Source organism: Ischnura elegans, chromosome 4, assembly GCF_921293095.1.
Source record: "Ischnura elegans chromosome 4, ioIscEleg1.1, whole genome shotgun sequence".
Classification (NCBI taxonomy): domain Eukaryota; kingdom Metazoa; phylum Arthropoda; class Insecta; order Odonata; family Coenagrionidae; genus Ischnura; species Ischnura elegans.
This window is the reverse complement of record NC_060249.1, coordinates 111,089,186-111,101,864: the sequence shown is the minus strand read 5'-3', so window position 1 is coordinate 111,101,864 and position 12,679 is coordinate 111,089,186. Positions and strand designations below refer to the sequence as shown.

Sequence of the window (12,679 nt, the reverse complement as noted above, 5' to 3'; positions counted from 1 at the left end):
TTATTGACAGTCTTAATTTATTTTTTATTTGTAATCATTTAATTTTTAATTTTGGCGAAACCATTTAATAGCAGCTTTTCACAGAATTAAAATACTGTTAAAACGCATATTTATTTTCAATAGCCAATCCGAAAGTTGACTGCTTAATGTGCTTATTGGATTAAAACAATCGTCAAACCATGGCCCATGAAATATTTAGGAATTATTATCCTAAGCCACAGTAACTTCTACACCAGGGAGAAAATTTTAATGGTGTTTATAATAATAATGCCTTATAGTACTATTTCTCTGAGGGTAGCACCTTGGTTCAGTAATCTGGCAAAATAATTCAAGAGAATATAATTTTTTTATAGCTCATAGTTGCTAAGATGGTATATTTAAACTTACACAATTGCGTAAAAATGTTGGCAATAGGGAAGATACTACGTTAACCGGCTCCCATTCACACCGTTAAAAAAATCCATTGTTCTGATTTTCCCCTCCTGTCCACTTACTTGCCTTTCCACCTCGTTATTTTCGATCGTTAGCCCCACCTCGAGTGCTTGCGATGCCTCAACCTTCGTGTCAAATCCAAGAACGCCAGACTTCGACTGTATTAACGAGCACCTTTCCCTTTCATTCGCCCGCCATCCCTCAATACTTACTTTCCGTTCTGCCTCCATATCTATACCCATTTTTATGTTCCATCCTTGCCCTTCTCTCTATTTCCATTTTTACCTCTCCTTATGGCTTTACGTTGGCAAGTATAAAATCAATTATGATTCCTCTCCTATTGCTCATATTAATCTTACACACGAGGCCATTTATCTCTCTGATCAATGCTTACAATCCGCAAAAAGCATAGCAGTTATTTTTATGAAAGGAAATAGAGCTCGTAATATGTCCAAACTCCATATTTTCGTGATATTATGCTATAATGTCCTAATATTACGTCATTAAAACATTTTCTCTCAGGTAAAAGTTGTGTTGGTAGCAACTTAATGCCTTAAAATGGTAATAATGATAGCAACGCCTTAACATTTCATTGGGCCATGGTTTTCCGTTTGGTTAAATCCAATCAATCCAATCACAATGCAGAGCGTGCTCCGGGCACAGAAGCCCAAAAGAAAGAACCGAGCAAGTTAGAAAAGATTGACATGTATTGACATCAATTGTATATAAAAACCATGCAACTCATTTTCAGTTCCTCGCTTACCTTACCCTTTCCTTCCTCTTTAAATAAACTCTTTGCCTTCACTCTCTACAAAGCTTGTGGCCACCTCAGCGATGAACCAGTGGCAATTCTCAACTGAAAAAAATGTCTGCCAATTAATAAAAAAACAAGCCATGTTGAATGGAATCACTATAATGCATCCATCATTACTTTATATTCACAATTTCTACGTTGGAGTATTTTTCAGGCTCCGTAAATGGCTATTAAGTTATATTCAAAATAATATACTCCTTTATAGTATTGGAATTTTTAGGATTATTTTACCTAGTTTTCAAGCTATATTTATTGTTCTATGTCATTCATACATGATTTCATTATAATTTTTTTTCCAAAACAATGAGTTAAGAGTCATATTGAAAACCAGTGGCGCCGACTCTATGGGGCTTGAGGGGGCCCGAGCCCCCTCAAAAATTCATTATGAGTGTGAGGGAAAAATGTGCTAGGATTGTCGATTTTCCGTGGATAGTACAGATATCGAGATGCGAGTTAACAGGTTTCTAATGCTGATCATATGACTCTTCTGAAATGCTTAAAAAAACTTAAAACCTACTAGTTATAAAATTTCCCAGTTCAAGAACCCCGGTTTGGGCCCCCCCAATATTTTTTGTAAGTCGGCTTCCCTGTTGAAAACGAAAATATGAGCGAGACTGGGCACGACCCGTATATACTTAAAAAGTCCTTAGAGGTACGAGTCGTTGCATGAACATATATTTATCGCCTTGTACAAAGAGGGTCGATGAACGACGCTTTGAATATATTTTTCCACGTTCGCATATGATGCTATGCACACATTGGGATATGGGAAATTAAATTACACAGCGGTGGAATACGATGGGAGGTGTAAGAATTTTTTCCGAGGGGTAAGGGAGAGACTGATAGATTGAGTGGAGCCATCGGGAAGGGTGCTGGAATGATGAAGGGTGTGGAAGGAATAGGAAATGATGCATTTGAGAATTCCTACCGGTGGGTATTTTCTTTCCCCAGGGATACAGGCAGCGGCCGCAACGTGTGCTCTTCAGGTTCCTCCCCCACCGTGTTTTCCCATATCCCTGGGGAAGTTCCTTTTTTCCCGGCAGATTCGGTGCTGTAAGATGTAGGTGGGTTGAATAACCAAGGGAGAGCGGGTTCACTGAATCCGCGGAATATACCATCCGCGAAACTTGATTGACAAGATATGTAGGCGGCTGAGGGAGGAATGAGAGTGAAAATATTGTGTTCGCTTCCTTGATTGCTCCTCTGCGCGGCCCAGCGTTTTCCGGGGCATTGAATAACTTAGTGATGGACTCTATTTGCAGTACAGTAGTGCATGGATGAGAATGGTAGCGGGCTGAGATGGTAATTCGGAAACACGATACGTGAACTAAAAATGAAGCTAAAGGAAGTTGTGAGCATCAAGGGTCAATTCAATCACTCGTGCTCAATAGCCTATTTCTCTGCCAATAACACCAACAATTGAGCGTCAATATATTCCAATAAATTTCCGTGAGCCTTTCCGATCTACTATTTATCATTGGATAGATAGTTGTGCTTATTTGTTCATTGGGGTAGAATTAAATTTAATATTGGATGGAATAATGGATTTATGAGTAAGGAAGAATTAAGAAGCTAAAACATACGGCTTAAGCAAATAATTTTCAAGCAAAAAAATCTGAATCTAAGATCTTCTAATATGTGTAACTAACCTTCAGTTTCTAAGAATAATATTTTACCTTAAAGTCATCAAAACTCCACAAGTACACAGAGCTCACCAGATATCAATGTACGAGTTTTGGACAAATCTTGAATCGCTATGATCGATTGGTAACAATTAACAAAGTCAAATCCCCAAAATATTGCTGCGACGCAGTAAGAGTGCATCCATAAATTACGTGAAGAGTTTAGGAGGGCGAAGGGGGTCAAGCCGATTCTCACCTAATCTCACGCTGAGTAGATGGGGCGGGGGCCCTGGCAAGTATCAAGTAATTTTTTTCTTCCGCAAGAAACTGTAAATTGCGAGAAAACTGGATTGAATTGAGCAATACGCGTTTCTCTGTTAGTGAAACAAATTGTTTTTTAATAGAAAATCCAACACAATGAAGCATAGATTAACGTATTTACACTGAAAATACGCATTTTGAACAATCTCACGTGAGATTAGAGGGAGGGGGCCAAATTTCACAATATCTCACTAAGGAGGGAGGGAGGGTCCAAAATCGGCGAAGTCACTTCACGTAAATAATAGACACCCCCAATATCGAATAGCATCCTAGCATTGTTACATCACTCATTGTATTACCGATCACATATGAGCCGTGGTTTAGCCAACACTGCCCAAGTAAATATATGGAATGCTCCCCTTTTCCTGGGACAATAATTATTAATAGATACCTTTTTGTATGTTATCAACAATTTAACCTGAAAATGATAGCTGGATATCTAGATGCTGCATAAAAATGGAAATAATTTTTATTCTCTGATTTTTACATTCAAAGTATTCAAATTCTGACTAAGCAAAGCATTTGGGTTTTCAATTTGACATTTAAGAATAGAATGTCGCATAATATCTTACTCGATTATTGGCGAAAATTAGTTTTTTTTTGGAAATTCAACATCGAGATCAATGGGCCACTTAAGCATTAGCTCATGAAAGTACGCTAAAAGCGGTATATATGCATGAGTAATGAACGATCACTATGCTCAACTGTGTTGTGGCTGACAATGTAATATATATGTTAACATTTGAAAAAATAGTTAAAATTTAGCTTAAAATTCCGAAAATAGGAATGCGCTCTTGTTGGTATGTGAGCTAGAAACCTCATGAAACTCGATTTTGAAGTATAAATTACTCACACATGTTTTATTCCAAAATAATCAACACATTTTACATGGTGGAATGAGGAGTTGCGGTTAATGCCAGGATTTTTGTCATGAGCCATAAATCGATTTGTTTAGCGCTTGGACGCCAAGCCTTCGGAAAATAGGAAATCGTCTCGCAGTGATCCCATCCAGTCCCTTGCTTCATTCGGAGCGTTCCTCCGTCTCAGAAGCAAAGCAAAGATTCCATTCCTGTCCCCATCATCTTTAACATCTCCATCTCCCGCGCCGAGGCCATCGTAAAAGAAAGATCTCGTCGATACGTGAGCGCGCGGCCGCCTCCAAAGCTATTTCGCCCTTTCTATTTTCAGATGTTTTTTTTATATTTTTGTGTCGCGTCTCATCCTGGGCTCTCTCATTCCAGGTCGTCGCAGTAGGTCTTTACCGATGCATAACCCCCGCGCTATCTCCGTAGCAGAAACTTTTTTCTTCTTGAAGGCTATCCTGGTGGAGCAAACCTCTGTTGTACCTCCAAAGATATTCAAAGTGTTTTTTTTTAATTTTTTGTTCATAAATGTGTTCTCCATTTAGTGATATCAGGCAAAATATATGAGCCCATAAACTTCTACGACTTGTTATACCTTTTATTCACAATCAGTGTCACTTAATGTTCCCACAGGAGAGCGCCGCAAATGTTACAAGAAATTTCGGAAAAGATATTTTCACGTGTTCTGAAGGTTATTATAATGAAGGAATTATTTTAGTAGTCCAAGCTTTTAAAAATCTTCTATAGAGAAAATGATTCAGTTTAATTTACTTTGCTTCGAATACTTTTTTATTAAAAATTTTAAGTCAAGAATCATTTTTTTATTTTTAATAAATATTAACAAGTTTTGGGTTTTTTTCACACGAACCAGTTAATGGATATCCTATTCTAAAAATTATTAGTAGTAATAATAAATACAATTCCTTATGGATATGGGTGATGGTATGTTTTCAATAAATATATTTAAAGTAATCGAGAGGCACTGTATTAATAGGATATCTAAAAAATAACATTATTAATTGATGTAAAATTATTGTATTAAATCAGTTTCTCAGTATCTGTGGGAGAACTCATCGTATATTATTTCTTTTCAAATTGTACGACAAGAATCTTGTTTGCTTCTCACAGCGTGTACCTGTGTATAACTTTATATAACTTTGCATAACTTTAATGACTAATGGAGTTCATTATTGATTTTACACGATACATGTCTATTGATAATTGATATACGGGAGTGTTTTCATTGAATTTGCAGATATTAAACAAAACACTCGTCACTAAGCGATCTCTCGACACATAAAATTTAATTTGGTGTGTAAATATCATTGAAATTTTGCAAGAAAGCACTTCTACGAGATTCAGAATTCTGTTTTCATTTGTGGTAAAGCAAGATAAAGTTAAGAAAATATGCTTTGGAAACGTCACAGATATATTTCCCATTGAGTTAGTCGTTATAAGCATACTTGCACTTGCACGCTTTAATTCATAATCCTATGCCATATTGTTTACAGATCGCTTGAGCGGTAGTATCTTACATAGATAAAGCTCAAATTCTGAGGTAGAATTAGGCTTAACCAGTACTGTAAAAATGGTGGCTCTGAAATGATGAGTATAACGATTTTTCAACTCTCTCATTAACTGTGAAACCTTGCGTGGACAAAGAAATGGTATGAATAGGGTTATTCCAATACGCGGATGTCTAAAATATCAAACTCGTTGTTGACAGAAACAAAGTAACCCTCTTTTATCCCTGTCGTTAGGTATGCTGTTACTTTCAAAGCAAAAGTGAGTCAAATTCAGGTTCAAATGAGAGGAAATTACGTGCGTTTTATAAACAACGGAACAACAACATGAAACTGTGGTGTGACAAATAAGCCTTGCAAGACTCAATGATGAATATAGATGTGGCATTAGATACATTTAAATTCTCAAGAGTTCTCGTCTTGCCAATTCGGCGTTCCTTGTGTGTTGCCAACTGTTGTTTGTAAGGCGTTCATCCTGAGGGGCCCTCCCTCCAAACAACTTGTGATTCAAAGAGCACATCCAGAAAGTGCTAAGACGAGGCTTTGATGCTGGTGAGTCGCCCAGCTGCTGATATAAGCGAACTCCTCTAGCTGCCTTGGGTCTGATCATCGATCCATGTGCTTTTACCACAGTGAAAGATGTATGCCCTACCTAGGTGGCCACAGAATCTCAATTAATGCTTTTCTCATTTTCCCTTATCTACATCTCTCTGTGACTATTTCACATTATAATTAAAAAGGCTTATTTATTCCACTTGTCTTGCGATATGCTTGATGCCGAATAAAATATATATAATTATTTGCTGCAAGAAGTCCTCTCTATATAAATGAAGTGGCGCTTATTTTGAATGAGTTTTATCTAGCTAAAAAACAAAACAAAATAAGCTTGGTACTTTTTCAACAACGCCTTTGTTATAAAAATAAGCTATTTTTCAGGATATAAACGTAGAATTTCAAATTTAATACAGTATATTTTGGTATTGAAAGCATAGGCCTAAATCTGAAGTAACGTAGGTAAGTACATTGCACTTAATTTATTCAAACAGCATATAAGTAACCAATTTCTACAAAGTAAATAAGCCAAGAGATATATATTACTTACCAACTCAATTATTTTAAACAGCATCTGGATAATCAATTACAACTAACTAAATAAAAGCAAAAAAATATTTCATACCTCTGTGTCTAAGAGCTTCAGCGATTTCCTAAAAAAACTGATGATTGACTCTAAGAAGACCAGGGATATATTTTTTTTAAATACATTAATGAGAAGTAGAAGTAACAACTATCAGATTTTAATCCTTAGTTTTGCATATTTTTATGCAATTAGCATTCATAGTCCTCTGTAAATAACTGATTGGCTATTTTTTACATTTATTCCGATGTCTAGTCACTTCATTATTTACTGCCATTATTGGTGAAGTTTGAACGTGAATTAAATATTAGCTATTTAATTTACTCACTAATGATTTCATGCACATTTCATACTGATTTTTATTTATGGAAATTTCACTTTTCTGGCACTGAGTCGATTTTCAAGAGAAGTTCAAAATTATTCTGTCGGAAATATTTACAATTTTCAGTCACAATTTCTCTTTGACAAACTGAACTTTTTTCCATTGCAAATAATACCTTTAACGTGAAAATTTTATTTCCTTTTTGAAGACACTTTGCGGTGGATGAAAAGAATATTTTACTTTAACTCCTGGATTGCATCAACACTTGGTTTATCTGACACAATCGCGCGTTATCTCAGAAAGCAAGTCATTTTGGTTGGAAAAGCATGGGAAAAAAATAATCCAATCAAAGGATTCCGTACATTTATCACGGGGACAAGCGTCTATAAAAGAAAATCTTCATCTCTGCCGGCGATATGAATAGTAATTTATCCAGAAATTTTCTTTTACCCTCCGCTTTTCAGTTACAAATGATAATTTTGAGGAAAAAAATATGAAAACTCTTCTCGGGATGGAAAGGTTCCGCATATTACGTTTTTTTTTATTATTCCTTCGGAGAGACCTGGTTCTCGAGAGAAGAAGAGTTTAATTTCCCGAATCGTCCAAATGAACGAAAAGGGTGGAGAGGGGGAAACCTTGAAAAGGGATGTGATTGGGGTGGAACACTTCTTTATATAAAAAAAATATCTCGCATTCCCTCACCTTGACATTCCTTCCCTCTCTAACTCGAAATCGCCCACTCTTCACGCCCACCAGTTCCAAGAGCGGAGACAATAAATGAGGTCTTCTTGAAAGGTGTTCATGACCCGTCATTCAGAAAAAAGTCCCAAGTGACGACTGGATGGAAGGATATAAACCTTTCTTCCGGGGGTATATATATGTGTAAAAAAAAATTAATTTGAATTGAGGGAGAGCGAGACATATTCTTCAAGTCTACCGCTTGGAACGGCCAACAGAATCGGGGAATATTAAAATCTCGCCCCTGCTTTCCGGCGAAAAATTCCGTCCTCTTCAAATCTACATTCCCGCCGTCGCACGCAGATGTGAGAGCTTACACAAGAGGAGGAAGAAAGAAAGAGAGAGAGAGCGAGAGAGACGGGGAGGTGGGGGGAGTAAAACTTCCTCTCAGAAACCCAAAGTGAGCCCTTGAGGAAATTTACCTTTCAAATGCGCCTCTTTTATCAAATAACTTGAAGACGCCGCTGCGGTATAAATGCGATTGATCAAATGGGAGCTCATTCTTCTTTTTTTCACCCATGTGTATTCCCCTCCACATTCAGAGTATGCTGTATGCAATCACTCCATCTGTTCATAAATGGCAATGCCAGTAAAAATTAAAATGCTAGCAACAGAAACTGTGAACTATGAATTATTATTTAATGCTCATGAAGTTAGCGGACGAAGCTACTGAGTAAATGTCAGTCCACGTGCATGCGATGTAATCCATAAAAAATGGTGCAACCCACGAAACCAGATTAGAATTTAAATTAGTGGTGGATTTATGAAGTAATGTATTTATTTTACTGCATTATTATCATTCAATTATTCATTAAGGAAAAACAAGGAAAACATTAAAATGTTAATAACCACAAATGTACATCAGGAATTTGGCTTTTATTTGATGTTCATGAAGGTAGCTTACGAAAGTAGAGAGTAAAATTCACTCCATGAGTATGTGATATAGTCCGTAAAATATGGTGAAAACCCACGAAGCTACATTATATTTTAATTAATGGTGTATTTAGGGAGAAATATTTTTATTTTACTCTATTATTATCTTTGATTCAATTGAGTCGCTTCCAAAAAAATGAAATGAAATGCTGCGGTAGTGGAAATTACTCGTGTACATGATAATATCACCACAGCTTCTACTGTTATTTCTAACGATGATGTGAGTGTAAACTTGGATGCTACAATCGTTTTCCAGCTAACATTTTCCATTTATGTATCTGAAATATAAATATTTATTTCTCAATTCCCCGCAAACATCACAGAATGGTCTTTACAGCGGGGGTTGCAACATTAACAATAGAACAACACAAACATCCATGCCCTGGATTGGAGACCACCCTGAGAGAGAGATGCCCTGGAGACCACCGACCCATGCGGGATTCGAACCCGCGACCTACGGATTGGCAGGCGAGGACTTTACCCCACCGCCACCGAGGCCGGCAAGGCATGTTCATCATCTCTGTGAAATGACAATGCAATTGTTCTTCCTAATTTGTATTTTTTAGAGCTGATTAAAAAAACAGAATGTGCTGAATGCGAATCCTATTTTTTTCTCATTTGGTACAAAACATGACGATACCATTTAGTAGGCAAACGTCTCTACTTTATTTGCGAAGCTCTCGGAAATTTTTCTGCTAAAAATTAATAAACATGAAATGAGCGCTATATTTTGATGCATTTGAGGAGGATATTTAATACCACTGAGGACTTTATTCGGATCTTAAGGAGCACTCATATACTGAGTAAGATACTACGCCAGCAAGCCTCAGGTCATGAAGAAAGAGGGGTGACAGCGTTGCTCTCATTCTTATGTGCATCATCCTAAACTGCAGGGAAAATATGTTAATCGAATAGGTGACGTGCAGTTTTTTAAACTCTAAACAGATATTTGTAGTAAAAGAGAAATGACTGGATTACATATATAGCGACGTTTAATGCTCAATTTGCGATACTAATAGTATTTAAATAACAGCGTAAACAGAGAGTGAGTGTTACACACAGTGGCGCAGCGAGGGGGGGGGGGTTTGGGGGTTAAAACCCCCCCAGAGCTCAAAATTTTTAAATTTAATCCATTTTACTTAATGGATTAGTATTACTTATATAAAAGTCTTAGGATTAATCAAATATCCCTCATAAAGCCGTAAAACTCGCCATTTGGAACCATTAATCTTAAAAATTTTCTGGAGGAGGGCCCCCGCAACTCCCACTTACCCTAGCGGGTATGCAGTAGGTACCCCAAAACCCCAAGGTATTAGTTGCGCCTAAAACCCCCCCCCCCAGCCTTAATTTTTGGCTGCACCCATGGTTACACAAATCGTCTATTCTAGTTCAATGAAGAAGTCTAGAGTGAGTCGATATTATTGTTATTTAATTTTGACATTGATATTTATTTTCATCAAACTGACTCTAACATCACCCAGAAAACCCAGTTGGCATGGCTTAAAAGTTTGTATGACCCAGAGTGAGGAAAAAGTCACCGATTTTTTTTGTGTCATTATGAGTCGAATTGAAGATTTCTCTCCATCTCTATTCCATTAGATGGCGCTTGGGGTATCCACGTGAAGCTGCACGCGCCACCGTACGTGGTGCGCGGAGGATCGGTCGATTTGAGGTGCAACCACAGCGTTGACCGCGCACTTCTGCACAAGGTGGAGTGGCTCAAGGACGGAGGCCGAAAACTCTTCCAGTTCGTGCGGGGGAGGAACCCGCCCTTCCGGAACTTCTCCATTCCCGGCGCAACGCTAGACGTGAGTACCCCGTTGAATCCGAGTAAACTTCATCCAAGCAAAACTTATGCCAGAAAAACTTTGACCGAATTAGGGACCCTTGTTTTTTTTATGTTTCGGCGTTGGTTCACGCTTCTCGTGCATTTTGGCATGTATATTGTAATGCAACATTGTGCATTGTATGAGGTTCCACCATGATCTTAAGTGAGGCGAAAGTTTTTTAAATTTTTGTGGAATGATCCATACGCCAGAGAGATCAGGACTCCTAGGTGGGTCCTCTGAGGGATACAACACAACCGGGGCTGGGAACCAAATCCGAGAGTTGTACGCCGGGGAGGGGTTTGGATGAGAAGGAACAGAAGGAACAATGAAAGAGGCACCGCCGCGATAGGAGCCCGTCGATGCCTCTGGGACAGGGATAGGGTTGGAAGGGAGGGGCGGGGTAAACACCTCACCGGAAGGGAAAGGGCCCACTAAATAGCGAAACCAGACATCAGGCATTAATGTGCCAACAATTTTGGTGGATTTTCCTGTTGAAGAAAAAAATCCATCGATTAAATCGTTGGATGATACGGCAGTTAGAAAGCCCCAATTTTTCAGGGACAAGATATTGTTTGAAATTTTGGCGCAGAAATAATGTAATTCGTGATCCACCATGAAATACAGAGTAGCAAGGAATTGCACATTAAAAATTCGTTCTTGTTGTTTAAAATTCTTTTCCATTTTAAAAAGGGCATGTTTTTCGCAGTGTTTTAATAAGCGCTAACTTTTAAAATGTGCATGCATTGTAACACGTACGCAGGATATATTGTTACATCTAGACGTTGTTGCAAGACGTCGACGACTTTTATGATACCTTCAGGCTTAAGTTGAACGTTGGTAGAAAAATATTTATGCCATTATTCACAAATAGTATTCCAAATGTTTGCGATGTATTCAGCCATTCTGCCGTGTGAAATTTATAGTGAGATCAGTGGTAGTTCCGGAAATTGAACAGCTAGGAATGACGGTGTATAAGGACATTGTTGCATTAGCAGCCAGGTATACAGCCATTCGCTGCCACCGAGGAAGTGAATACTTGAATGCGAGAAACAAAAACATATCATTCAGTTTTCAAACAAACCAGGACTGAGCGATTTGAAGGATAATGCAGTCACCTTTCCTGAAACACACTGCAAATAGTTTTGATTAGCTTTTCAATTACGATTCTCATTTTTTTCCTTCCAACTCCTTTCGTTTCTCATGGCGCTTTTGCGTTTCTTAAAAAATAGTGTAGGTGTGTCCCACCACGGTGTTTATCTCTAGTGTAGCGTGCCAAGGAAGAAATTTTTTCCCATTTTCTTTGAAGTCGACCTTCCAGGAAGCAATTACCACTAGCAAGTAGTCTTTGGAATAACCTGTTTAACTGGCGAGAGCATCTGAAAATTTTTGGTTAGTAATTCACAATGAGTTGTCGTAGGTAAAGGCGAATCCAAATGAAGCCCAGTGGATCTAGCAAGGTCTATTAATGATTTTTCGAATTATCTTTAATCGAGTAGTGATGTCACTAATATTTATAGATATTACATAATGAGAGAACTAAAAATGCGACCATGTCGATACTCATTAGGAAACTAAAAGGTGGCGCATATGGGCATATCGGAATAAACAATAGTGAATCACCTAATTCATGACTTAGCGGATATGAATGATATTTTATGTTATCATTCCTGTGTATAAATGGTATAATATTAAACAGATACTGATATTTAGTTACCGTAAAAAGAAATAGTTTTTAATTGCATGTAAAGAGAATGTTCTAATGGTAACGTATCAGAAAGGCATATCGGAAACAAACCCAGAGAATTTTAGGGGATTTTCTGACATGATCTAGTAAATAGTATTGCAAAGAGGTATGTTACGATAGTATATCCAAGGCACATAATTTCAAACACCAATTGATTCCTTTTTGATCTGGTATGACGCATCCCTGAGGAAGAAGTGATCCACCAAACAATTGAAGGATAATTACGACGGCTTGCAAAGCTACTCCTACGGGCAGGAATTTTATACTGCGAATGAAACTGGTCCAAAAGTTCTTTGGGTCAAGGCCTCTTTCAACCACCCTTCCACGTTGACCTCGCGTTTCACTCCACACCGCTTGGAGCACTCGGCCTCTCCCCCTCCCCCGCTCGCATCAAGGCTGCAAT

At 37.9% G+C, this 12,679-nt stretch overlaps 1 protein-coding gene across 1 annotated transcript in view; it reads left to right on the top strand.

Moving 5' to 3' along the window:
• Positions 1 to 12,679, top strand: part of LOC124157890 — a 156,136-nt gene that overhangs the window by 86,468 nt on the left and 56,989 nt on the right. The window contains exon 3 of the mRNA XM_046532956.1: positions 10,303 to 10,511. Coding sequence (XP_046388912.1) covers positions 10,303 to 10,511 — 209 coding nt within the window. The remainder of the gene's footprint in view (positions 1 to 10,302; positions 10,512 to 12,679) is intronic.